The following is a 27,382-nucleotide window of genomic DNA, read 5'->3' as shown; positions in this document are numbered from 1 at the left end:
GGCTTTCTTGCCCTTGCTCTTTGTGCTCGTGCAAAGCCTGATCCAGTTCCCGCAGCCTGCTGGCAATGGGCTGGATGAGGCCACGCACCGGCGAATGCAGGAGCGTCAGGAGCTGCTGGAACATGAGATGACTCGGCTGCTGCAGGAGCTGGAGCAGGGGCTCCCAGAACAGCAGGATGAGGGCTGGGGAGCTGTGCTCTTTGGCGCTCTACAGCAGTGGCCATTCTGGCTTCTTGCTGGATTCCTGCTCCTCTTGGGCCTGTGCTTTAGCCGCAGGACAAGGAGCCGTGAAGCCAGCAGCAGCGGCAAGGACTTGAGCTCCTGCAAGACCTTGCGGAAAGAGAGAGGAGAAGAACAGGAAGAAGACAGCTTTTATTCAAAGGAAGGCGGAGAAGACATGGAGGTGACTGTGGAGGCGGATGAGAGTGGCAGTGGAAATGACAGAGAAGGCATTCCTGTATCTGCCCATGATGGAGACGATGGTGATGATGTGAAGAGAGAGGAAGACAGTGTTGCTGAGAGTGCCAAGGGCTATTCCTTAAAGAAGGATGAAGGATGGAGTGATAGGAATGTGCCAGGAGACAACACTGCTCAAGCAAAGGAGGAAGAGTCCGACAATGTTGCGGCCAATACGGAAGGCCTAGATGAAGCCAGTGAAGGGGAAAACAAGGATGTGCAGGTGGAGCAAGACAAGGACACTGGAAAGGAAGAAGAAGGATGTGGAAATGAAGAAGGAAAAAGCAGCAGTACGAATTTGAAGGCAGGCAACAATGATGATGTAAACGATGGTGAGGACTTTGTAGATGGGAAGGAGGACTATGTGGATGTGAAGGTGCAGGAAAGCAGTGATGCCAGTGAGGAGAGAAGCAGTGATTGGACTGGGCAGGAAGAGAGCAATGACGGTGGGAATGAAGTAGACCATCGAGGTTTTGCTGCAGCTGAGGAAGAAAAGAAGGAAATGATAAAAGTAGATGAGAATGATAGGAACAAGGATGATGAAGAGGGTGGTGTAAATGTGGAGGCAAACAAGAATGAGGCTAGAAAAGAAGACGAAGGAGGTAATGTGGCTGCCAGAGAAAAAGGCGGCAGTGATGGTGGCCAAGAAGAAAATGGAAGAGAAGCCAGAGAAGACCCCCGAGATGCTGGGAGTAAGGGAGGCATCCTTTTAGTGGATCACATACAGTGGCCTGCGGAGGATCTGGAGAGAGGTTGCTCACTGACAGCTGAGCTGATGGAGAGCTTCAGGCGTGTCTTTGTGGACAGAGTGAGCAATAGTTTCTACCCAGTGCCTGAAGAAGCCATCGGGGTGGGCAGTGCCTTTGAGGGTTGGAGTCCCCGTGACTGGGATGGGGTGTACCGCGTGCTGGTCCCCCTGAGTCCCCCGCCGGGGCATGCCTTCCACCTAGAGCTGGACAGCGCAGGGCAGACGGCCGCCAGGACCTTCAGTGTCCGTGTGGAGTTGGTGTGCACGTGCAAGAGGGAGCAGCTGGGCGAGAAGCCGCTGTGCTTCCTGCACCGCTCGAAGAAGAATCTGCAGCGGAAGCGTAAGCGCAGCCTCCTAGAGACACTCTGCACCGGCTCCTACCTGGACGTGGAGAAAACCTCCCTCTGGTTCTACCAGTTGGTGAGATGCTCCTGGCGGCATGTGCCTGAGTCAGACTCATGGCACTTGGTGTTTCAGCCCTGCAGCCGTTCCTGCCAATTCCAGCTGAGCAAAGGCAGGAAGAGTGTGGCGGTGGAGATGCTCTTTGGGGTGCGCCAAGGGGACTTGGATATCTTTGTGGCCAGCCAGCCCACAGAGGCCCAGAAAGGCGGCTCCAGCAGCTTGGTGAGCAGCCAGCCCGCCGAGGCCAACTTCATTGCAAGCACAGCGTGGCCGGAGACGTACGCTGTGGCGGAGGCAAAATTCTTCCGGCACATCGCCAGGCAGGTGCCGTGTGAGAGCTTGCACCTGAAATGCCTGCAGGTCTTCACCTGCATCCTGAGGGCCACAGGTTTTTCCAGCTCCGTCTGGAAGACTGTGGTCATGCACGTGCTGACCACCGTACCGCTGTCCCGGTGGCGCAGGAGGGAATTTGCGCGGCGGCTGTGGGACATCATGGCATACCTGCGCCGCTGCCTGCAGTCGAAACGCCTGGAGCACTTTGTGCTAGGCAACGAGAGGCTTCCTGCAGAGATCAGCTTGCCACTGGCAGTGCAAAGGCTGGAGCCGCTCAACCTCTTTGAGCACCTGGCCCGAGATCCGGCTGCCCACAGAGAGGCCATGCGAGCCTATGGTCAGCTGCGGTTTCGCCTCTGGGTGCTGCTCTCCAGCCACTGAGAGGAGTTCCCTGCACACAGCTCTGCTGGGGAGCTCACACCCAATGGCAGCCACCTGACCACTGCGTAACTGTTGCCTTTGTCCCTGGCAATCCTGAAGCTGCTTTCGTCCTCCTTTGGAAAGAAGATGCTGCAGCACATGGGATTCCATGTGCACAGCCATCTCGGAGTTGCCTTGCCCTTCACCTTCCAGTCACAACAATGCTGTTGGTCTTCACGAGACTTGTTTCTTAGCTTTCCTTCTAGAGTCCCTTTAGTGCTGTTAGTGTAGAACTGTTTGGCCAAGTTACCCTTAGTTTAGAGACTTGAAATGCTTACTGTAGTTGTTTGCTTTTCATTACTATTTGGATAGCTATGTCTGAAAAATTAATAAAAGGAGACAAGTTTCTCAAATTGCCTGAAATGTGTCATTCTTTGTATTTCACCCTCTGTACCTTAGAGAATGTCCTTCCTATAGCCCTACCTGAAACGACTGCTTGCAACTAGAGATGTTGCATATATTTACGATGTTATCTCCTGAGCATAGAAATGCTTGAAGTTTGAAGTGAGAATGCTCTGAAGTGCCTGAAATTTTGCAGCAGAGTACTCCCAAATTTCTTTAGGAATCTTTGGACAAGTTTTCTTTACACCGTCACTTTTATAGGCTCTCGAGGAACGATTCAGTCCTAAAAGATGAACAGAGAGAAGTCCCTAACTGCAAAACCTGTGGTTTAGTATGTAGCGGGGTTTTTTGGCTTCTCATAACCAAGGCTTTGACACAAAATTTTGACAAGAGAAAGTCATGTTTTCTCTGTTCCTGGTCATCTGTATCCCTTTGGAGCGGCCCTGCTGTTCTATGAATATTACCTTTTCCACCAGGCCTATTAATATTGCAGAGCAAGGAGAGCCACTTAGCATGCACAGCTTTGTTCATGGTGAGATGTAGGTAGACAAAATATCATTTACTTCTTGCAGTACCTAGTAGAGATTGGTAGTAGTTTGGAAGTATTTCTTCTCTTTGCCTTTGTACCAATACATCTGGGATCAACTGGTCAATTTTAAACTCAGTACCCTAAGAAGTGGATTACATTACTGCAGTCACGCCATAAGAACTTTATCTCCAAAGTTTGCTTGAGAATTTCTACAATGCCCACGTAAATCTTTGTGCGTATTCTCCGACATAGAAAGGACTTGCTCCTTCCTAAAGAAAGGTGATGCGACCTTTGTTCTTTGCTGTATATGAAAATGATACAGCCTTGAATTTCAGAGGCCTTCAAACAAAACCTTGGCTATGCGAGAATTTTGCACTGTGTTAAACCATAGAGTCTCAGAGCTAAGAGGTTATTGAAGACACCAAAATTTTGTAATGAACTTATTTGGCCTTTTTAGGATGGTATGAAATCTTCCTGTGCATCATCCAAGCAACCTGGATTTTTTTCTGAAAGATATCCGCCCATTGTGAGATGCTCTGCCCACAGGGAGGAGCCAAGCATTCCCACCTGGATATAATCTGCTATTTGGCACAGCACCAGCAGCCTTACTCACTGGATTCCCAGAGGACAGGAGCTACCAGACCTTTCTATGGGAGCACTGCTTCAACAAGACCACTTCCTCCGGATTGCTACCACCACGGTGCCAGGTTGTAGTCTCACTCTGTCCGTGATTTTTTTCTGCTATTGCACGTGTTTTGCTTTATTTATCTTACGTTTTTTTTTCTCTCCTATTAAATTGTTTTTTTCTGACTTGGACTCTCTCGCTTGTTTTGCTTTCAAGCCAGCACAACTCTTTTCAGCTGCATTCGAGATTTCTTTTTTTTTTTTTTTTTTAATTACTAGAACATGATTTCTTTAGTTTCTTCTTCTTCTCCTTTATTTCCTTTTCTTTTCCAATTTCTGGATTTGAATTGGAGTAGTTTGGGCAAGGTTTGGTCCTTTTCACTGCCCCTCATTTCATCTCAGTCCATTTGATAGTGATCACTCCATTTCCAAATTTTATTGATTTTATCCAGTTGCACTGTTTTGGATCATATCTCCTTTGCAGAGTGGTTGTTGGACTTTGTTCTCTGATTCCAAGATTTCATTCCCTTTCCTGAAAGGAAGATTTTCCTTTCAGGAAAGGGAATGAAATCTTGCCATTTCAATGAGGATTAAACTGGCAAGCTTTGGTCCATTTGCCTGCCCTTCTTCTCAACCCATTCCTGTTTACTGTTTTCAATTGCTTGCAACTTTTTTCTTGTTTTTATCTTCAGAATTTCATTTTGTTAGTTTCTTCTTCTTCCCCGCTTTTTTTTTTTTTTTTTTTTTTTTTTCTTTCTTTCTTTCTTGCATTTTGGATTTGAATTGGAGTAGTTTGGGCAAGGTGTGGCTGTGCCACTCCATGCCGGGCGGGCACGGGCCCCTGGCTGGCTCAGATCTGCGCGGCAGCCAAAGCATTTTCGGTCCGGGTATGCCAGCAGGCTATCTTTACCTGCTGGACTCAGCTTCTCAGCAGCAGCTGGCCCGGATTGTGTAGTGACTGCGGCGGTAGAGAAAAGGATGGCTCTCAGCTATGCAGGTTTAAAGATGGTTTTATTGAGGCTGAGCTGCGGGAGCTCCGCAGCTCATCCAAACTGCCATCCAGAGAGACCCTTTGAACTTCCCTCCCCGATCTTATAAGCGGGGGAGGATTCAGGGGAGGTCACAACAGGATAGCAAATCAGGGAATTTGGGGGGGTGACAGGGCGTGTCCACTTCTAAGCCTCTGGCCACTGACAAAAAGGGCAAAGGGGATTTCCCTGGGCACCCACCCATCACGTGACGCTTCCCTGGGAATTCCCCAGGCCTGGGAGGCGTCCCAAAGTGACAGAGAGGATGCCCCAGAGCCGGGGGGAGAGGGCATTGACAAAGGGTAGGTGGGGGTGGGATGACTGACATGAAACAACCTGTTATACAGCAAACTCAAAGAGGATGGACTGTTACAGAACTGGGGGCACAGTGGAATGGACCATAACATAAAACTTCTTATAAAACTTACAAAAATATTGAAGAACTTGATAAAACAATTCTTGCAGCGCCACAGCAAGGCTTAGTCCTTTTCACAGCACCTCATTTCTTAGTCCACTTGGTGGTCATCACTCCATTCCCAAATTTTCTTGGTTTTTTCAATTGCACTCTTTTGGGGCACATCTCCTTTCCACAGTGTATGTTTGAGTTTGTTCCCTGATTCCAAGATTTCATTGCCTTCCCTGAAAGGAAAGTCTTCCTTTCGGGAAAGGCAATGAAATCTTGCCATTTCAATAAGGATTAAGCTGGCAAGCTTTGGTCCATTTTTCTGCGCTTCTTCTCAACCCATTCACTTGGACTGTTTCCAACTGCTTGCAACATTTTTCTTGTTTTTTGTCTTCAGAATTTCATTTTGTTAGCTTCTTCTCCTTGCCTGTTTTTTCTTTTCTTCCCTGATTTCAGGATTTGAATTGGACAAGTTTGGGCAAGGTTTGGTCCTTTTCACTGCTCCTCATTTCATCACAGATCACTTGGTTGTAATCACCCCATTTCCAAATTTTCTTGGTTTTCTCCAGTTGCACTCTTTTGGGGCATAGCTCCTTTCCACAGTGTTTGTTAGTCTTTGTTCTCTGATTCCAAGATTTCATTCCCTTTCCTGAAGGGAAGAGAAAGGGAATGAAATCTTTCGATTTCAATGCGGATTAAACTGGCATGCTTTGGTCCATTTCCCTGCACTTCTTCTTAACCCATTTGCTTTGACTGTTTTCAGTTGGCTGCAACATTTTTCTTTCATCTTCAGAATTTCATTTCATTAGTTTCTCCTCTTTTTTCTCGTTTCTTTTCTTCCCTGATTTCAAAGTTTTCTGTTTCATCCTGAAAATCTTCCTTTCAGGAAAGGGAATGAAATCTTGCCATTTCAATGAGGATTAAGCTGGCAAACTTTGGTCCATTTCCCTGCATGTCTTCTCAACCCATTCACTGTAATTTTTGTCCTAGGTTGCAATGTAAGATGTGCCGAAAGTACGTATTCTATCACCATCTACATGAGCTCTTGCAACTAGGTTGGGCAGTGTTTCCCTTGCCTCTGCCCTCCAGACTATCTTCTGTTAATGGCCCATCAATGGCCTGCTGCATGACTCCCAGATAACTCCCTCTGGGAGCTAACTCTGTTTAATGGGCAATCGAGGACCCGTTGCAAGACTGATAAAATGATATCAGGCCATTGTGAGATGCTCCACCCAGGTGGAGGAGCCAAGCATTCCCACCTGGATAGAATCTGGGATTTGGGACAGCACAGGCAGCCTTACCCACTGGATTTCCAGAGGACAGGAGCTACCAGACCTTTCTGTGGGCGCACTGCTGCAACAAGACCACTTCACCTGGACTGCTACCGCCACGGTTTCAGCTTGTATTCTGACTCTGTCAGTGCTCTCTTCTACTGTTGCATGTGTTTTGTTTTATTGATCTTACATTTTTTTCTCTCCTGTTACATTGTTTTTTCTGACTTGGACTCTGTGGCTGGTTTTGCCTTCAAGCCAGCACAAGTATTAAATAAAAGCCTACAGCCATACACCGAGAACATCCATGGGTCATGTCACCCCAATTTCTATTTGACAAGCGTTGTTCAGGAGGGCATTTGTTCCTGCTTTGTGAAGGGAAGCTCTGGGCTTCCCAGGTTCCCGAGTGAGGGGTCTGCTCTTGGTGTCTCTTGGGGCTTTGGGTGCCCAGGGCCACGATGATGTTGCCCGAGCTAGGCTGGGGATGGCGGGCGCGGCTGGCCTGTGATGCGCTCTGGGGTCTGTGACAGCACGGGGGCCGTGTCACAATGGGGGCAGCTCTAACAGGCCCCAACGGGAGCTGCTGCCCCAGTCGAGCTTGGGCAAGTGGTGAGTACACACACAGTGAGGAGACAGGGCTGGAGGAAGGTTGGGGCAGAAGTGCCGGCACCTGGCACCTGTGTTCTGCCCCTGCATCCGTGGGCCAGCCCCTGGCGGGAGCGCCTTGCTCAGGGCTTGGTGCTTGTGGGGCCAGCGGTGCAGGCCTTGCCACCTGCCAGCTGCCGGGGGCCCTCTCCTTGCTGCCCCCACGTTCCCCTGCCGATCCTGCCCCCCAATTTCCGTCTCCCTTCCAGCCCCTGTGAAGCCCTTCGGTGTGTCTTCCTGCAGACCATGGCTTTCTTGCCCTTGCTCTTTGTGCTCGTGCAAAGCCTGATCCAGTTCCCGCAGCCTGCTGGCGATGGGCTGGATGAGGCCACGCACCGGCGAATGCAGGAGCGTCAGGAGCTGCTGGAACATGAGATGACTCGGCTGCTGCAGGAGCTGGAGCAGGGGCTCCCAGAACAGCAGGATGAGGGCTGGGGAGCTGTGCTCTTTGGCGCTCTACAGCAGTGGCCATTCTGGCTTCTGGCTGGATTCCTGCTCCTCTTGGGCCTGTGCTTTAGCCGCAGGACAAGGAGCCGTGAAGCCAGCAGCAGCGGCAAGGACTTGAGCTCCTGCAAGACCTTGCGGAAAGAGAGAGGAGAAGAACAGGAAGAAGACAGCTTTTATTCAAAGGAAGGCGGAGAAGACATGGAGGTGACTGTGGAGGCGGATGAGAGTGGCAGTGGAAATGACAGAGAAGGCATTCCTGTATCTGCCCATGATGGAGACGACGGTGATGATGTGAAGAGAGAGGAAGACAGTGTTGCTGAGAGTGCCAAGGGCTATTCCTTAAAGAAGGATGAAGGATGGAGTGATAGGAATGTGCCAGGAGACAACACTGCTCAAGCAAAGGAGGAAGAGTCCGACAATGTTGCGGCCAATACGGAAGGCCTAGATGAAGCCAGTGAAGGGGAAAACAAGGATGTGCAGGTGGAGCAAGACAAGGACACTGGAAAGGAAGAAGAAGGATGTGGAAATGAAGAAGGAAAAAGCAGCAGTACGAATATGAAGGCAGGCAACAATGATGATGTAAACGATGGTGAGGACTTTGTAGATGGGAAGGAGGACTATGTGGATGTGAAGGTGCAGGAAAGCAGTGATGCCAGTGAGGAGAGAAGCAGTGATTGGACTGGGCAGGAAGAGAGCAATGACGGTGGGAATGAAGTAGACCATCGAGGTTTTGCTGCAGCTGAGGAAGAAAAGAAGGAAATGATAAAAGTAGATGACAATGATAGGAACAAGGATGACGAAGAGGGTGGTGTAAATGTGGAGGCAAACAAGAATGAGGCTAGAAAAGAAGACGAAGGAGGTAATGTGGCTGCCAGAGAAAAAGGCGGCAGTGATGGTGGCAAAGAAGAAAATGGAAGAGAAGACAGAGAAGACACCCGAGATGCTGGGAGTAAGGGAGGCATCCTTTTAGTGGATCACATACAGTGGCCTGCGGAGGATCTGGAGAGAGGTTGCTCACTGACAGCTGAGCTGATGGAGAGCTTCAGGCGTGTCTTTGTGGACAGAGTGAGCAATAGTTTCTACCCAGTGCCTGAAGAAGCCATCGGGGTGGGCAGTGCCTTTGAGGGTTGGAGTCCCCGTGACTGGGATGGGGTGTACCGCGTGCTGGTCCCCCTGAGTCCCCCGCCGGGGCACGCCTTCCACCTAGAGCTGAACAGCGCAGGGCAGACGGCCGCCAGGACCTTCAGTGTCCGTGTGGAGTTGGTGTGCACGTGCAAGAGGGAGCAGCTGGGCGAGAAGCCGCTGTGCTTCCTGCACCGCTCGAAGAAGAAGCTGCGGCGGAAGCGTAAGCGCAGCCTCCTAGAGACACTCTGCACCGGCTCCTACCTGGACGTGGAGAAAACCTCCCTCTGGTTCTACCAGTTGGTGAGATGCTCCTGGCGGCATGTGCCTGAGTCAGACTCATGGCACTTGGTGTTTCAGCCCTGCAGCCGTTCCTGCCAATTCCAGCTGAGCAAAGGCAGGAAGAGTGTGGCGGTGGAGATGCTCTTTGGGGTGCGCCAAGGGGACTCGGATATCTTTGTGGCCAGCCAGCCCACAGAGGCCCAGAAAGGCGGCTCCAGCAGCTTGGTGAGCAGCCAGCCCGCCGAGGCCAACTTCATTGCAAGCACAGCGTGGCCGGAGACGTACGCTGTGGCGGAGGCAAAATTCTTCCGGCACATCGCCAGGCAGGTGCCGTGTGAGAGCTTGCACCTGAAATGCCTGCAGGTCTTCACCTGCATCCTGAGGGCCACAGGTTTTTCCAGCTCCGTCTGGAAGACTGTGGTCATGCACGTGCTGACCACCGTACCGCTGTCCCGGTGGCGCAGGAGGGAATTTGCGCGGCGGCTGTGGGACATCATGGCATACCTGCGCCGCTGCCTGCAGTCGAAACGCCTGCAGCACTTTGTGCTAGGCAACGAGAGGCTTCCTGCAGAGATCAGCTTGCCACTGGCAGTGCAAAGGCTGGAGCCGCTCAACCTCTTTGAGCACCTGGCCCGAGATCCGGCTGCCCACAGAGAGGCCATGCGAGCCTATGGTCAGCTGCGGTTTCGCCTCTGGGCGCTGCTCTCCAGCCACTGAGAGGAGTTCCCTGCACACAGCTCTGCTGGGGAGCTCACACCCAATGGCAGCCACCTGACCACTGCGTAACTGTTGCCTTTGTCCCTGGCAATCCTGAAGCTGCTTTCCTCCTCCTTTGGAAAGAAGATGCTGCAGCACATGGGATTCCATGTGCACACCCATCTCGGAGTTGCCTTGCCCTTCACCTTCCAGTCACAACAATGCTGTTGGTCTTCACGAGACTTGTTTCTTAGCTTTCCTTCTAGAGTCCCTTTAGTGCTGTTAGTGTAGAACTGTTTGGCCAAGTTACCCTTAGTTTAGAGACTTGAAATGCTTACTGTAGTTGTTTGCTTTTCATTACTATTTGGATAGCTATGTCTGAAAAATTAATAAAAGGAGACAAGTTTCTCAAATTGCCTGAAATGTGTCATTCTTTGTATTTCACCCTCTGTACCTTAGAGAATGTCCTTCCTATAGCCCTACCTGAAACGACTGCTTGCAACTAGAGATGTTGCATATATTTACGATGTTATCTCCTGAGCATAGAAATGCTTGAAGTTTGAAGTGAGAATGCTCTGAAGTGCCTGAAATTTTGCAGCAGAGTACTCCCAAATTTCTTTAGGAATCTTTGGACAAGTTTTCTTTACACCGTCACTTTTATAGGCTCTCGAGGAACGATTCAGTCCTAAAAGATGAACAGAGAGAAGTCCCTAACTGCAAAACCTGTGGTTTAGTATGTAGCGGGGTTTTTTGGCTTCTCATAACCAAGGTTTTGACACAAAATTTTGGCAAGAGAAAGTCATGTTTTCTCTGTTCCTGGTCATCTGTATCCCTTTGGAGCGGCCCTGCTGTTCTAGGAATATTACCTTTTCCACCAGGCCTATTAATATTGCAGAGCAAGGAGAGCCACTTAGCATGCACAGCTTTGTTCATGGTGAGATGTAGGTAGACAAAATATCATTTACTTCTTGCAGTACCTAGTAGAGATTGGTAGTAGTTTGGAAGTATTTCTTCTCTTTGCCTTTGTACCAATACATCTGGGATCAACTGGTCAATTTTAAACTCAGTACCCTAAGAACTGGATTACATTACTGCAGTCACGCCATAAGAACTTTATCTCAAAAGTTTGCTTGAGAATTTCTACAATGCCCACGTAAATCTTTGTGCGTATTCTCCGACATAGAAAGGACTTGCTCCTTCCTAAAGAAAGGTGATGCGGCCTTTGTTCTTTGCTGTATATGAAAATGATACAGCCTTGAATTTCAGAGGCCTTCAAACAAAACCCTGGCTATACGAGAATTTTGCACTGTGTTAAACCATAGAGTCTCAGAGCTAAGAGGTTATTGAAGACACCAAAATTTTGTAATGAACTTATTTGGCCTTTTTAGGATGGTATTAAGTCTTCCTGTGCATCATCCAAGCAACCTGGATTTTTTTCTGAAAGATATCAGCCCATTGTGAGATGCTCTGCCCACAGGGAGGAGCCAAGCATTCCCACCTGGATATAATCTGCTATTTGGCACAGCACCAGCAGCCTTACTCACTGGATTCCCAGAGGACAGGAGCTACCAGACCTTTCTATGGGAGCACTGCTTCAACAAGACCACTTCCTCCGGATTGCTACCACCACGGTGCCAGGTTGTAGTCTCACTCTGTCCGTGATTTTTTTCTGCTATTGCACGTGTTTTGCTTTATTTATCTTACTTTTTTTTCTCTCCTATTAAATTGTTTTTTTCTGACTTGGACTCTCTCGCTGGTTTTGCTTTCAAGCCAGCACAACTCTTTTCAGCTGCATTCGAGATTTTTCTTTTTTTTTTTTTTTTAATTACTAGAACATGATTTCTTTAGTTTCTTCTTCTTCTCCTTTATTTCCTTTTCTTTTCCAATTTCTGGATTTGAATTGGAGTAGTTTGGGCAAGCTTTGGTCCTTTTCACTGCCCCTCATTTCATCTCAGTCCATTTGATAGTGATCACTCCATTTCCAAATTTTATTGATTTTATCCAGTTGCACTGTTTTGGATCATATCTCCTTTGCACAGTGGTTGTTGGACTTTGTTCTCTGATTCCAAGATTTCATTCCCTTTCCTGAAAGGAAGATTTTCCTTTCAGGAAAGGGAATGAAATCTTGCCATTTCAATGAGGATTAAACTGGCAAGCTTTGGTCCATTTCCCTGCCCTTCTTCTCAACCCATTCCTGTTTACTGTTTTCAATTGCTTGCAACTTTTTTCTTGTTTTTATCTTCAGAATTTCATTTTGTTAGTTTCTTCTTCTTCCCCTGTTTATTTATTTATTTATTTATTTATTTATTTATTTATTTATTTATTTTTCCTTCCTTCATTTCAGGATTTGAATTGGAGTGGTTCAGGCAATGTTTGGTCTTTTTCACTGCCCCTCATTTCATCGCAGACTACTTGGTTGTAATCAGCCCATTTCCAAATTTTCTCGATTTTATCCAGTTGCACTATTTTGGATCATATCTCCTTTCCAAAGTAATTGTTAGTCTATGTTCTTCGATTCCAAGATTTCCTTTCAGGAAAGGGAATGAAATCTTGCCATTTCCATGAGGATTAAACTGGCAAGCTTTGGTCCATTTGCCTGCCCTTCTTCTCAACCCATTCCTGTTTACAGTTTTCAATTGCTTGCAACTTTTTTCCTGTTTTTATCTTCAGAATTTCATTTTGTTAGTTTCTTCTCCTTCGCCGCTTTTTTTTTTTTTTTTTTTTTTTTTCCTTTCTTTCTTTCTTGCATTTTGGATTTGAATTGGAGTAGTTTGGGCAAGGTGTGGCTGTGCCACTCCATGCCGGGCGGGCACGGGCCCCTGGCTGGCTCGGATCTGCACAGCGGCCAAAGCATTTTCGGTCCGGGTATGCCAGCAGGCTATCTTTACCTGCTGGACTCAGCTTCTCAGCAGCGGCTGGCCCGGATTGTGTAGTGACTGCGGCGGTAGAGAAAAGGATGGCTCTCAGCTATGCAGGTTTAAAGATGGTTTTATTGAGGCCGAGCTGCGGGAGCTCCGCAGCTCATCCAAACTGCCATCCAGAGAGACCCTTTGAATTTCCCTCCCCGATCTTATAAGCGGGGGAGGCTTCAGGGGAGGTCACAACAGGATAGCAAATCAGGGAATTTGGGGGGTGACAGGGGGTGTCCACTTCTAAGCCTCTGACCACTGACAAAAAGGGCAAAGGGGATTTCCCTGGGCACCCACCCATCACGTGACGCTTCCCTGGGAATTCCCCAGGCCTGGGAGGCGTCCCAAAGTGACAGACAGGATGCCCCAGAGCCGGGGGGAGAGGGCATTGACAAAGGGTAGGTGGGGGTGGGATGACTGACATGAAACAACCAGTTCTACAGCAAACTCAAAGAGGATGGACTGTTACAGAACTGGTGGCACAGTGGAATGGACCATAACATAAAACTTCTTATAAAACTTACAAAAATATTGAAGAACTTGATAAAACAATTCTTGCAGCGCCACAGCAAGGCTTAGTCCTTTTCACAGCACCTCATTTCTTAGTCCACTTGGTGGTCATCACTCCATTCCCAAATTTTCTTGGTTTTTTCAATTGCACTCTTTTGGGGCACATCTCCTTTCCACAGTGTATGTTCGAGTTTGTTCCCTGATTCCAAGATTTCATTGCCTTCCCTGAAAGGAAAGTCTTCCTTTCGGGAAAGGCAATGAAATCTTGCCATTTCAATAAGGATTAAGCTGGCAAGCTTTGGTCCATTTTTCTGCGCTTCTTCTCAACCCATTCACTTGGACTGTTTCCAACTGCTTGCAACATTTTTCTTGTTTTTTGTCTTCAGAATTTCATTTTGTTAGCTTCTTCTCCTTGCCTGTTTTTTCTTTTCTTCCCTGATTTCAGGATTTGAATTGGACAAGTTTGGGCAAGGTTTGGTCCTTTTCACTGCTCCTCATTTCATCACAGATCACTTGGTTGTAATCACCCCATTTCCAAATTTTCTTGGTTTTCTCCAGTTGCACTCTTTTGGGGCATAGCTCCTTTCCACAGTGTTTGTTAGTCTTTGTTCTCTGATTCCAAGATTTCATTCCCTTTCCTGAAGGGAAGAGAAAGGGAATGAAATCTTTCGATTTCAATGCGGATTAAACTGGCATGCTTTGGTCCATTTCCCTGCACTTCTTCTTAACCCATTTGCTTTGACTGTTTTCAGTTGGCTGCAACATTTTTCTTTCATCTTCAGAATTTCATTTCATTAGTTTCTCCTCTTCTTTCTCGTTTCTTTTCTGCCCTGATTTCAAGGTTTTCTGTTTAATCCTGAGAATCTTCCTTTCAGGAAAGGGAATGAAATCTTGCCATTTCAATGAGGATTAAGCTGGCAAACTTTGGTCCATTTCCCTGCATGTCTTCTCAACCCAGTCACTGTAATTTTTGTCCTAGGTTGCAATGTAAGATGTGCCGAAAGTACGTATTCTATCACCATCTACATGAGCTCTTCCAACTAGGTTGGGCAGTGTTTCCCTTGCCTCTGCCCTCCAGACTATCTTCTGTTAATGGCCCATCAATGGCCTGCTGCATGACTCCCAGATAACTCCCTCTGGGGGCTAACTCTGTTTAATGGGCAATCGAGGACCCGTTGCAAGACTGATAAAATGATATCAGGCCATTGTGAGATGCTCCACCCGGGGGGAGGAGCCAAGCATTCCCACCTGGATACAATCTGGGATTTGGGACAGCACAGGCAGCCTTACCCACTGGATTTCCAGAGGACAGGAGCTACCAGACCTTTCTGTGGGCGCACTGCTTCAACAAGACCACTTCACCTGGACTGCTACCGCCACGGTTTCAGCTTGTATTCTGACTCTGTCAGTGCTCTATTCTACTGTTGCATGTGTTTTGTTTTATTGATCTTACATTTTTTTCTCTCCTGTTACATTGTTTTTTCTGACTTGGACTCTGTGGCTGGTTTTGCCTTCAAGCCAGCACAAGTATTAAATAAAAGCCTACAGCCATACACCGAGAACATCCATGGGTCATGTCACCCCAATTTCTATTTGACAAGCGTTGTTCAGGAGGGCATTTGTTCCTGCTTTGTGAAGGGAAGCTCTGGGCTTCCCAGGTTCCCGAGTGAGGGGTCTGCTCTTGGTGTCTCTTGGGGCTTTGGGTGCCCAGGGCCACGATGATGTTGCCCGAGCTGGGCTGGGGATGGCAGGCGCGGCTGGCCTGTGATGCGCTCTGGGGTCTGTGACAGCACGGGGGCCGTGTCACAATGGGGGCAGCTCTAACAGGCCCCAACGGGAGCTGCTGCCCCAGTCGAGCTTGGGCAAGTGGTGAGTACACACACAGTGAGGAGACAGGGCTGGAGGAAGGTTGGGGCAGAAGTGCCGGCACCTGGCACCTGTGTTCTGCCCCTGCATCCGTGGGCCAGCCCCTGGCGGGAGCGCCTTGCTCAGGGCTTGGTGCTTGTGGGGCCAGCGGTGCAGGCCTTGCCGCCTGCCAGCTGCCGGGGGCCCTCTCCTTGCTGCCCCCACGTTCCCCTGCCCATCCTGCCCCCCAATTTCCGTCTCCCTCCAGCCCCTGTGAAGCCCTTCGGTGTGTCTTCCTGCAGACCATGGCTTTCTTGCCCTTGCTCTTTGTGCTCGTGCAAAGCCTGATCCAGTTCCCGCAGCCTGCTGGCGATGGGCTGGATGAGGCCACGCACCGGCGAATGCAGGAGCGTCAGGAGCTGCTGGAACATGAGATGACTCGGCTGCTGCAGGAGCTGGAGCAGGGGCTCCCAGAACAGCAGGATGAGGGCTGGGGAGCTGTGCTCTTTGGCGCTCTACAGCAGTGGCCATTCTGGCTTCTGGCTGGATTCCTGCTCCTCTTGGGCCTGTGCTTTAGCCGCAGGACAAGGAGCCGTGAAGCCAGCAGCAGCGGCAAGGACTTGAGCTCCTGCAAGACCTTGCGGAAAGAGAGAGGAGAAGAACAGGAAGAAGACGGCTTTTATTCAAAGGAAGGCGGAGAAGACATGGAGGTGACTGTGGAGGCGGATGAGAGCGGCAGTGGAAATGACAGAGAAGGCATTCCTGTATCTGCCCATGATGGAGAAAACGGTGATGATGTGAAGAGAGAGGAAGACAGTGTTGCTGAGAGTGCCAAGGGCTATTCCTTAAAGAAAGATGAAGGATGGAGTGATAGGAATGTGCCAGGAGACAACACTGCTCAAGCAAAGGAGGAAGAGTCCGACAATGTTGCGGCCAATACGGAAGGTCTAGATGAAGCCAGTGAAGGGGAAAACAAGGATGTGCAGGTGGAGCAAGACAAGGACACTGGAAAGGAAGAAGAAGGATGTGGAAATGAAGAAGGAAAAACCAGCCGTACGAATTTGAAGGCAGGCAACAATGAGGATGTAAACGATGGTGAGGACTTTGTAGATGGGAAGGAGGACTATGTGGATGTGAAGGTGCAGGAAAGCAGTGATGCCAGTGAGGAGAGAAGCAGTGATTGGACTGGGCAGGAAGAGAGCAATGACGGTGGGAACGAAGTAGACCATCGAGGTTTTGCTGCAGCTGAGGAAGAAAAGAAGGAAATGATAAAAGTAGATGACAATGATAGGAACAAGGATGACGAAGAGGGTGGTGTAAATGTGGAGGCAAACAAGAATGAGGCTAGAAAAGAAGACGAAGGAGGTAATGTGGCTGCCAGAGAAAAAGGCGGCAGTGATGGTGGCAAAGAAGAAAATGGAAGAGAAGACAGAGAAGACACCCGAGATGCTGGGAGTAAGGGAGACATCCTTTTAGTGGATCACATACAGTGGCCTGCGGAGGATCTGGAGAGAGGTTGCTCACTGACAGCTGAGCTGATGGAGAGCTTCAGGCGTGTCTTTGTGGACAGAGTGAGCAATAGTTTCTACCCAGTGCCTGAAGAAGCCATCGGGGTGGGCAGTGCCTTTGAGGGTTGGAGTCCCCGTGACTGGGATGGGGTGTACCGCGTGCTGGTCCCCCTGAGTCCCCCGCCGGGGCACGCCTTCCACCTAGAGCTGAACAGCGCAGGGCAGACGGCCGCCAGGACCTTCAGTGTCCGTGTGGAGTTGGTGTGCACGTGCAAGAGGGAGCAGCTGGGCGAGAAGCCGCTGTGCTTCCTGCACCGCTCGAAGAAGAAGCTGCGGCGGAAGCGTAAGCGCAGCCTCCTAGAGACACTCTGCACCGGCTCCTACCTGGACGTGGAGAAAACCTCCCTCTGGTTCTACCAGTTGGTGAGATGCTCCTGGCGGCATGTGCCTGAGTCAGACTCATGGCACTTGGTGTTTCAGCCCTGCAGCCGTTCCTGCCAATTCCAGCTGAGCAAAGGCAGGAAGAGTGTGGCGGTGGAGATGCTCTTTGGGGTGCGCCAAGGGGACTCGGATATCTTTGTGGCCAGCCAGCCCACAGAGGCCCAGAAAGGCGGCTCCAGCAGCTTTGTGAGCAGCCAGCCCGCCGAGGCCAACTTCATTGCAAGCACAGCGTGGCCGGAGACGTACGCTGTGGCGGAGGCAAAATTCTTCCGGCACATCGCCAGGCAGGTGCCGTGTGAGAGCTTGCACCTGAAATGCCTGCAGGTCTTCACCTGCATCCTGAAAGCCACAGGTTTTTCCAGCTCCGTCTGGAAGACTGTGGTCATGCACGTGCTGACCACCGTACCGCTGTCCCGGTGGCGCAGGAGGGAATTTGCGCGGCGGCTGTGGGACATCATGGCATACCTGCGCCGCTGCCTGCAGTCGAAACGCCTGCAGCACTTTGTGCTAGGCAACGAGAGGCTTCCTGCAGAGATCAGCTTGCCACTGGCAATTCAAAGGCTTGAGCCGCTCAACCTCTTTGAGCACCTGGCCCGAGATCCGGCTGCCCACAGAGAGGCCATGCGAGCCTATGGTCAGCTGCGGTTTCGCCTCTGGGTGCTGCTCTCCAGCCACTGAGAGGAGTTCCCTGCACACAGCTCTGCTGGGGAGCTCACACCCAATGGCAGCCACCTGACCACTGCGTAACTGTTGCCTTTGTCCCTGGCAATCCTGAAGCTGCTTTCCTCCTCCTTTGGAAAGAAGATGCTGCAGCACATGGGATTCCATGTGCACACCCATCTCGGAGTTGCATGCCCTTCACCTTCCAGTCACAACAATGCTGTTGGTCTTCACGAGACTTGTTTCTTAGCTTTCCTTCTAGAGTCCCTTTAGTGCTGTTAGTGTAGAACTGTTTGGCCAAGTTACCCTTAGTTTAGAGACTTGAAATGCTTACTGTAGTTGTTTGCGTTTCATTACTATTTGGATAGCTATGTCTGAAAAATTAATAAAAGGAGACAAGTTTCTCAAATTGCCTGAAATGTGTCATTCTTTGTATTTCACCCTCTGTACCTTAGAGAATGTCCTTCCTATAGCCCTACCTGAAACGACTGCTTGCAACTAGAGATGTTGCATATATTTACGATGTTATCTCTTGAGCATAGAAATGCTTGAAGTTTGAAGTGAGAATGCCCTGAAGTGCCTGAAATTTTGCAGCAGAGTACTCCCAAATTTCTTTAGGAATCTTTGGACAAGTTTTCTTTACACCGTCACTTTTATAGGCTCTCGAGGAACGATTCAGTCCTAAAAGATGAACAGAGAGAAGTCCCTAACTGCAAAACCTGTGGTTTAGTATGTAGCGGGGTTTTTTGGCTTCTCATAACCAAGGTTTTGACACAAAATTTTGACAAGAGAAAGTCATGTTTTCTCTGTTCCTGGTCATCCGTATCCCTTTGGAGCGGCCCTGCTGTTCTAGGAATATTACCTTTTCCACCAGGCCTATTAATATTGCAGAGCAAGGAGAGCCACTTAGCATGCACAGCTTTGTTCATGGTGAGATGTAGGTAGACAAAATATCATTTACTTCTTGCAGTACCTAGTAGAGATTGGTAGTAGTTTGGAAGTATTTCTTCTCTTTGCCTTTGTACCAATACATCTGGGATCAACTGGTCAATTTTAAACTCAGTACCCTAAGAACTGGATTACATTACTGCAGTCACGCCATAAGAACTTTATCTCAAAAGTTTGCTTGAGAATTTCTACAATGCCCACGTAAATCTTTGTGCGTATTCTCCGACATAGAAAGGACTTGCTCCTTCCTAAAGAAAGGTGATGCGGCCTTTGTTCTTTGCTGTATATGAAAATGATACAGCCTTGAATTTCAGAGGCCTTCAAACAAAACCCTGGCTATGCGAGAATTTTGCACTGTGTTAAACCATAGAGTCTCAGAGCTAAGAGGTTATTGAAGACACCAAAATTTTGTAATGAACTTATTTGGCCTTTTTAGGATGGTATTAAGTCTTCCTGTGCATCATCCAAGCAACCTGGATTTTTTTCTGAAAGATATCAGCCCATTGTGAGATGCTCTGCCCACAGGGAGGAGCCAAGCATTCCCACCTGGATATAATCTGCTATTTGGCACAGCACCAGCAGCCTTACTCACTGGATTCCCAGAGGACAGGAGCTACCAGACCTTTCTATGGGAGCACTGCTTCAACAAGACCACTTCCTCCGGATTGCTACCACCAAGGTGCCAGCTTGTAGTCTCACTCTGTCCGTGATTTTTTTCTGCTATTGTACGTGTTTTGTTTTATTTATCTTACTTTTTTTTCTCTCCTATTAAATTGTTTTTTTCTGACTTGGACTCTCTCGCTGGTTTTGCTTTCAAGCCAGCACAACTGTTTTCAGCTGCATTCAAGATTTTTCTTTTTTTTTTTTTTTTTTTTTTTTTTTTAATTACTAGAACATGATTTCTTTAGTTTCTTCTTCTTCTCCTTTATTTCCTTTTCTTTTCCAATTTCTGGATTTGAATTGGAGTAGTTTGGGCAAGCTTTGGTCCTTTTCACTGCCCCTCATTTCATCTCAGTCCATTTGATAGTGATCACTCCATTTCCAAATTTTATTGATTTTATCCAGTTGCACTGTTTTGGATCATATCTCCTTTGCACAGTGGTTGTTGGACTTTGTTCTCTGATTCCAAGATTTCATTCCCTTTCCTGAAAGGAAGATTTTCCTTTCAGGAAAGGGAATGAAATCTTGCCATTTCAATGAGGATTAAACTGGCAAGCTTTGGTCCATTTCCCTGCCCTTCTTCTCAACCCATTCCTGTTTACTGTTTTCAATTGCTTGCAACTTTTTTCTTGTTTTTATCTTCAGAATTTCATTTTGTTAGTTTCTTCTTCTTCCCCCTGTTTTTTTTTTTTTTTTGTTGTTGTTTTTCTTTCTTTCTTTTTTGCATTTTGGATTTGAATTGGAGTAGTTTGGGCAAGGTGTGGCTGTGCCACTCCATGCCGGGCGGGCACGGGCCCCTGGCTGGCTCAGATCTGCACAGCGGCCAAAGCATTTTCGGTCCGGGTATGCCAGCAGGCTATCTTTACCTGCTGGACTCAGCTTCTCAGCAGCGGCTGGCCCGGATTGTGTAGTGACTGCGGCGGTAGAGAAAAGGATGGCTCTCAGCTATGCAGGTTTAAAGATGGTTTTATTGAGGCCGAGCTGCGGGAGCTCTGCAGCTCATCCAAACTGCCATCCAGAGAGACCCTTTGAATTTCCCTCCCCGATCTTATAAGCGGGGGAGGCTTCAGGGGAGGTCACAACAGGATAGCAAATCAGGGAATTTGGGGGGTGACAGGGGGTGTCCACTTCTAAGCCTCTGACCACTGACAAAAAGGGCAAAGGGGATTTCCCTGGGCACCCACCCATCACGTGACGCTTCCCTGGGAATTCCCCAGGCCTGGGAGGCGTCCCAAAGTGACAGACAGGATGCCCCAGAGCCGGGGGGAGAGGGCATTGACAAAGGGTAGGTGGGGGTGGGATGACTGACATGAAACAACCAGTTCTACAGCAAACTCAAAGAGGATGGACTGTTACAGAACTGGGGCACAGTGGAATGGACCATAACATAAAACTTCTTATAAAACTTACAAAAATATTGAAGAACTTGATAAAACAATTCTTGCAGCGCCACAGCAAGGCTTAGTCCTTTTCACAGCACCTCATTTCTTAGTGCCACTTGGTGGTCATCACTCCATTCCCAAATTTTCTTGGTTTTTTCAATTGCACTCTTTTGGGGCACATCTCCTTTCCACAGTGTATGTTTCGAGTTTGTTCCCTGATTCCAAGATTTCATTGCCTTCCCTGAAAGGAAAGTCTTCCTTTCGGGAAAGGCAATGAAATCTTGCCATTTCAATAAGGATTAAGCTGGCAAGCTTTGGTCCATTTTTCTGCGCTTCTTCTCAACCCATTCACTTGGACTGTTTCCAACTGCTTGCAACATTTTTCTTGTTTTTTGTCTTCAGAATTTCATGTTGTTAGCTTCTTCTCCTTGCCTGTTTTTTCTTTTCTTCCCTGATTTCAGGATTTGAATTGGACAAGTTTGGGCAAGGTTTGGTCCTTTTCACTGCTCCTCATTTCATCACAGATCACTTGGTTGTAATCACTCCATTTCCAAATTTTCTTGGTTTTCTCCAGTTGCACTCTTTTGGGGCATAGCTCCTTTCCACAGTGTTTGTTAGTCTTTGTTCTCTGATTCCAAGATTTCATTCCCTTTCCTGAAGGGAAGAGAAAGGGAATGAAATCTTTCGATTTCAATGAGGATTAAACTGGCATGCTTTGGTCCATTTCCCTGCACTTCTTCTTAACCCATTTGCTTTGACTGTTTTCAGTTGGCTGCAACATTTTTCTTTCATCTTCAGAATTTCATTTCATTAGTTTCTCCTCTTCTTTCTCGTTTCTTTTCTGCCCTGATTTCAAGGTTTTCTGTTTAATCCTGAAAATCTTCCTTTCAGGAAAGGGAATGAAATCTTGCCATTTCAATGAGGATTAAGCTGGCAAACTTTGGTCCATTTCCCTGCATGTCTTCTCAACCCAGTCACTGTAATTTTTGTCCTAGGTTGCAATGTAAGATGTGCCGAAAGTACGTATTCTATCACCATCTACATGAGCTCTTGCAACTAGGTTGGGCAGTGTTTCCCTTGCCCCTTCCCTCCAGACTATCTTCTGTTAATGGCCCATCAATGGCCTGCTGCATGACTCCCAGATAACTCCCTCTGGGAGCTAACTCTGTTTAATGGGCAATCGAGGACCCGTTGCAAGACTGATAAAATGATATCAGGCCATTGTGAGATGCTCCACCCGGGGGGAGGAGCCAAGCATTCCCACCTGGATACAATCTGGGATTTGGGACAGCACAGGCAGCCTTACCCACTGGATTTCCAGAGGACAGGAGCTACCAGACCTTTCTGTGGGCGCACTGCTGCAACAAGACCACTTCACCTGGACTGCTACCGCCACGGTTTCAGCTTGTATTCTGACTCTGTCAGTGCTCTCTTCTACTGTTGCATGTGTTTTGTTTTATTGATCTTACATTTTTTTCTCTCCTGTTACATTGTTTTTTCTGACTTGGACTCTGTGGCTGGTTTTGCCTTCAAGCCAGCACAAGTATTAAATAAAAGCCTACAGCCATACACCGAGAACATCCATGGGTCATGTCACCCCAATTTCTATTTGACAAGCGTTGTTCAGGAGGGCATTTGTTCCTGCTTTGTGAAGGGAAGCTCTGGGCTTCCCAGGTTCCCGAGTGAGGGGTCTGCTCTTGGTGTCTCTGGGGCTTTGGGTGCCCAGGGCCACGATGATGTTGCCCGAGCTGGGCTGGGGATGGCAGGCGCGGCTGGCCTGTGATGCGCTCTGGGGTCTGTGACAGCACGGGGGCCGTGTCACAATGGGGGCAGCTCTAACAGGCCCCAACGGGAGCTGCTGCCCCAGTCGAGCTTGGGCAAGTGGTGAGTACACACACAGTGAGGAGACAGGGCTGGAGGAAGGTTGGGGCAGAAGTGCCGGCACCTGGCACCTGTGTTCTGCCCCTGCATCCGTGGGCCAGCCCCTGGCGGGAGCGCCTTGCTCAGGGCTTGGTGCTTGTGGGGCCAGCGGTGCAGGCCTTGCCGCCTGCCAGCTGCCGGGGGCCCTCTCCTTCCTGCCCCCACGTTCCCCTGCCCATCCTGCCCCCCAATTTCCGTCTCCCTTCCAGCCCCTGTGAAGCCCTTCGGTGTGTCTTCCTGCAGACCATGGCTTTCTTGCCCTTGCTCTTTGTGCTCGTGCAAAGCCTGATCCAGTTCCCGCAGCCTGCTGGCGATGGGCTGGATGAGGCCACGCACCGGCGAATGCAGGAGCGTCAGGAGCTGCTGGAACATGAGATGACTCGGCTGCTGCAGGAGCTGGAGCAGGGGCTCCCAGAACAGCAGGATGAGGGCTGGGGAGCTGTGCTCTTTGGCGCTCTACAGCAGTGGCCATTCTGGCTTCTGGCTGGATTCCTGCTCCTCTTGGGCCTGTGCTTTAGCCGCAGGACAAGGAGCCGTGAAGCCAGCAGCAGCGGCAAGGACTTGAGCTCCTTCAAGACCTTGCGGAAAGAGAGAGGAGAAGAACAGGAAGAAGACAGCTTTTATTCAAAGGAAGGCGGAGAAGACATGGAGGTGACTGTGGAGGCGGATGAGAGTGGCAGTGGAAATGACAGAGAAGGCATTCCTGTATCTGCCCATGATGGAGACAACGGTGATGATGTGAAGAGAGAGGAAGACAGTGTTGCTGAGAGTGCCAAGGGCTATTCCTTAAAGAAAGATGAAGGATGGAGTGATAGGAATGTGCCAGGAGACAACACTGCTCAAGCAAAGGAGGAAGAGTCCGACAATGTTGCGGCCAATACGGAAGGCCTAGATGAAGCCAGTGAAGGGGAAAACAAGGATGTGCAGGTGGAGCAAGACAAGGACACTGGAAAGGAAGAAGAAGGATGTGGAAATGAAGAAGGAAAAACCAGCCGTACGAATATGAAGGCAGGCAACAATGAGGATGTAAACGATGGTGAGGACTTTGTAGATGGGAAGGAGGACTATGTGGATGTGAAGGTGCAGGAAAGCAGTGATGCCAGTGAGGAGAGAAGCAGTGATTGGACTGGGCAGGAAGAGAGCAATGACGGTGGGAACTGAAGTAGACCATCGAGGTTTTGCTGCAGCTGAGAAGAAAAGAAGGAAATGATAAAAGTAGATGACAATGATAGGAACAAGGATGACGAAGAGGGTGGTGTAAATGTGGAGGCAAACAAGAATGAGGCTAGAAAGAAGACGAAGGAGGTAATGTGGCTGCCAGAGAAAAAGGCGGCAGTGATGGTGGCAAAGAAGAAAATGGAAGAGAAGACAGAGAAGACACCCGAGATGCTGGGAGTAAGGGAGGCATCCTTTTAGTGGATCACATACAGTGGCCTGCGGAGGATCTGGAGAGAGGTTGCTCACTGACAGCTGAGCTGATGGAGAGCTTCAGGCGTGTCTTTGTGGACAGAGTGAGCAATAGTTTCTACCCAGTGCCTGAAGAAGCCATCGGGGTGGGCAGTGCCTTTGAGGGTTGGAGTCCCCGTGACTGGGATGGGGTGTACCGCGTGCTGGTCCCCCTGAGTCCCCCGCCGGGGCACGCCTTCCACCTAGAGCTGAACAGCGCAGGGCAGACGGCCGCCAGGACCTTCAGTGTCCGTGTGGAGTTGGTGTGCACGTGCAAGAGGGAGCAGCTGGGCGAGAAGCCGCTGTGCTTCCTGCACCGCTCGAAGAAGAAGCTGCGGTGGAAGCGTAAGCGCAGCCTCCTAGAGACACTCTGCACCGGCTCCTACCTGGACGTGGAGAAAACCTCCCTCTGGTTCTACCAGTTGGTGAGATGCTCCTGGCGGCATGTGCCTGAGTCAGACTCATGGCACTTGGTGTTTCAGCCCTGCAGCCGTTCCTGCCAATTCCAGCTGAGCAAAGGCAGGAAGAGTGTGGCGGTGGAGATGCTCTTTGGGGTGCGCCAAGGGGACTCGGATATCTTTGTGGCCAGCCAGCCCACAGAGGCCCAGAAAGGCGGCTCCAGCAGCTTGGTGAGCAGCCAGCCCGCCGAGGCCAACTTCATTGCAAGCACAGCGTGGCCGGAGACGTACGCTGTGGCGGAGGCAAAATTCTTCCGGCACATCGCCAGGCAGGTGCCGTGTGAGAGCTTGCACCTGAAATGCCTGCAGGTCTTCACCTGCATCCTGAAAGCCACAGGTTTTTCCAGCTCCGTCTGGAAGACTGTGGTCATGCACGTGCTGACCACCGTACCGCTGTCCCGGTGGCGCAGGAGGGAATTTGCGCGGCGGCTGTGGGACATCATGGCATACCTGCGCCGCTGCCTGCAGTCGAAACGCCTGCAGCACTTTGTGCTAGGCAACGAGAGGCTTCCTGCAGAGATCAGCTTGCCACTGGCAGTGCAAAGGCTGGAGCCGCTCAACCTCTTTGAGCACCTGGCCCGAGATCCGGCTGCCCACAGAGAGGCCATGCGAGCCTATGGTCAGCTGCGGTTTTCGCCTCTGGGTCGCTGCTCTCCAGCCACTGAGAGGAGTTCCCTGCACACAGCTCTGCTGGGGAGCTCACACCCAATGGCAGCCACCTGACCACTGCGTAACTGTTGCCTTTGTCCCTGGCAATCCTGAAGCTGCTTTCGTCCTCCTTTGGAAAGAAGATGCTGCAGCACATGGGATTCCATGTGCACACCCATCTCGGAGTTGCATGCCCTTCACCTTCCAGTCACAACAATGCTGTTGGTCTTCACGAGACTTGTTTCTTAGCTTTCCTTCTAGAGTCCCTTTAGTGCTGTTAGTGTAGAACTGTTTGGCCAAGTTACCCTTAGTTTAGAGACTTGAAATGCTTACTGTAGTTGTTTGCTTTTCATTACTATTTGGATAGCTATGTCTGAAAAATTAATAAAAGGAGACAAGTTTCTCAATTGCCTGAAATGTGTCATTCTTTGTATTTCACCCTCTGTACCTTAGAGAATGTCCTTCCTATAGCCCTACCTGAAACGACTGCTTGCAACTAGAGATGTTGCATATATTACGATGTTATCTCTTGAGCATAGAAATGCTTGAAGTTTGAAGTGAGAATGCCCTGAAGTGCCTGAAATTTTGCAGCAGAGTACTCCCAAATTTCTTTAGGAATCTTTGGACAAGTTTTCTTTACACCGTCACTTTTATAGGCTCTCGAGGAACGATTCAGTCCTAAAAGATGAACAGAGAGAAGTCCCTAACTGCAAAACCTGTGGTTTAGTATGTAGCGGGGTTTTTTGGCTTCTCATAACCAAGGTTTTGACACAAAATTTTGGCAAGAGAAAGTCATGTTTTCTCTGTTCCTGGTCATCTGTATCCCTTGGAGCGGCCCTGCTGTTCTAGGAATATTACCTTTTCCACCAGGCCTATTAATATTGCAGAGCAAGGAGAGCCACTTAGCATGCACAGCTTTGTTCATGGTGAGATGTAGGTAGACAAAATATCATTTACTTCTTGCAGTACCTAGTAGAGATTGGTAGTAGTTGGAAGTATTTCTTCTCTTTGCCTTTGTACCAATACATCTGGGATCAACTGGTCAATTTTAAACCCAGTACCCTTAAGAACTTGGATACATTACTGCAGTCACGCCATAAGAACTTTATCTCAAAGTTTGCTTGAGAATTTCTACAATGCCCACGTAAATCTTTGTGCGTATTCTCCGACATAGAAAGGACTTGCTCCTTCCTAAAGAAAGGTGATGCGGCCTTGTTCTTTGCTGTATATGAAAATGATACAGCCTTGAATTTCAGAGGCCTTCAAACAAAACCCTGGCTATGCGAGAATTTTGCACTGTGTTAAACCATAGAGTCTCAGAGCTAAGAGGTTATTGAAGACACCAAAATTTTGTAATGAACTTATTTGGCCTTTTTAGGATGGTATTAAGTCTTCCTGTGCATCATCCAAGCAACCTGGATTTTTTTCAGAAAGATATCAGCCCATTGTGAGATGCTCTGCCCACAGGGAGGAGCCAAGCATTCCCACCTGGATATAATCTGCTATTTGGCACAGCACCAGCAGCCTTACTCACTGGATTCCCAGAGGACAGGAGCTACCAGACCTTTCTATGGGAGCACTGCTTCAACAAGACCACTTCCTCCGGATTGCTACCACCACGGTGCCAGCTTGTATTCTCACTTGGTCAGGGAGTTTTTTCTGCTATTGCACGTGTTTTGCTTTATTTATCTTACGTATTTTTTCTCTCCTATTAAATTGTTTTTTTCTGACTTGGACTCTCTCGCTGGTTTTGCTTTCAAGCCAGCACAACTGTTTTCAGCTGCATTCAAGATTTTTCTTTTTTTTTTTTTTTTTTTTTTTTTTAATTACTAGAACATGATTTCTTTAGTTTCTTCTTCTTCTCCTTTATTTCCTTTCTTTTCCAATTTCTGGATTTGAATTGGAGTAGTTTGGGCAAGCTTTGGTCCTTTTCACTGCCCCTCATTTCATCTCAGTCCATTTGATAGTGATCACTCCATTTCCAAATTTTATTGATTTATCCAGTTGCACTGTTTTGGATCATATCTCCTTTGCAATGTGGTTGTTGGACTTGTTCTCTGATTTCCAAGATTTCATTCCATTTCCTGAAAGGAAGATTTCCTTTCAGGAAAGGGAATGAAATCTTTGCCATTTCAATGAGGATTAAACTGGCAAGCTTTGGTCCATTTCCTGCCCTTCTTCTCAAACCCATTCCTGTTACTGGTTTCAATTGCTTGCAAACTTTTTTCTGTTTTTTATCTTCAGAATTTCATTTTGTTAGTTTCTTCTTCTTCCCCCTTTTTTTTTTTTTTTTTTTTTT

General features: G+C 48.6%; 3 protein-coding genes and 1 pseudogene across 3 annotated transcripts; all 4 read left to right on the top strand.

The window, feature by feature from the left end:
* The first annotated feature begins 397 nt into the window (after nt 1-397).
* LOC120752689 (inositol 1,4,5-trisphosphate receptor-interacting protein-like 1) lies at nt 398-2,320 on the top strand. Its single transcript, XM_040064134.1, has 2 exons — nt 398-679; nt 761-2,320. The coding sequence occupies exons 1-2, from the start codon at nt 398-400 to the stop codon at nt 2,318-2,320; spliced, it is 1,842 nt and encodes a 613-aa protein (XP_039920068.1).
* Nucleotides 2,321-8,203: 5,883 nt separating this feature from the next.
* On the top strand, nt 8,204-9,769 carry LOC120753292 (inositol 1,4,5-trisphosphate receptor-interacting protein-like 1). Its single transcript, XM_040065375.1, has one exon. The coding sequence runs from the start codon at nt 8,204-8,206 to the stop codon at nt 9,767-9,769; it is 1,566 nt and encodes a 521-aa protein (XP_039921309.1).
* Nucleotides 9,770-15,317: 5,548 nt separating this feature from the next.
* Nucleotides 15,318-17,639, top strand: LOC120752688 (uncharacterized). Its single transcript, XM_040064133.1, has 2 exons — nt 15,318-15,472; nt 15,590-17,639. Exons 1-2 carry the CDS (start codon nt 15,318-15,320, stop codon nt 17,637-17,639), a joined length of 2,205 nt encoding a protein of 734 aa, XP_039920067.1.
* Nucleotides 17,640-23,533: 5,894 nt separating this feature from the next.
* LOC120752687 (inositol 1,4,5-trisphosphate receptor-interacting protein-like 1) lies at nt 23,534-25,158 on the top strand (annotated as a pseudogene).
* The last annotated feature ends 2,224 nt before the right edge of the window (nt 25,159-27,382 follow it).

Source organism: Hirundo rustica, chromosome 5 (genome assembly GCF_015227805.2).
Source record: "Hirundo rustica isolate bHirRus1 chromosome 5, bHirRus1.pri.v3, whole genome shotgun sequence".
In the NCBI taxonomy this organism is placed as follows: domain Eukaryota; kingdom Metazoa; phylum Chordata; class Aves; order Passeriformes; family Hirundinidae; genus Hirundo; species Hirundo rustica.
This window is presented reverse-complemented; position numbering and strand designations above follow the sequence as displayed.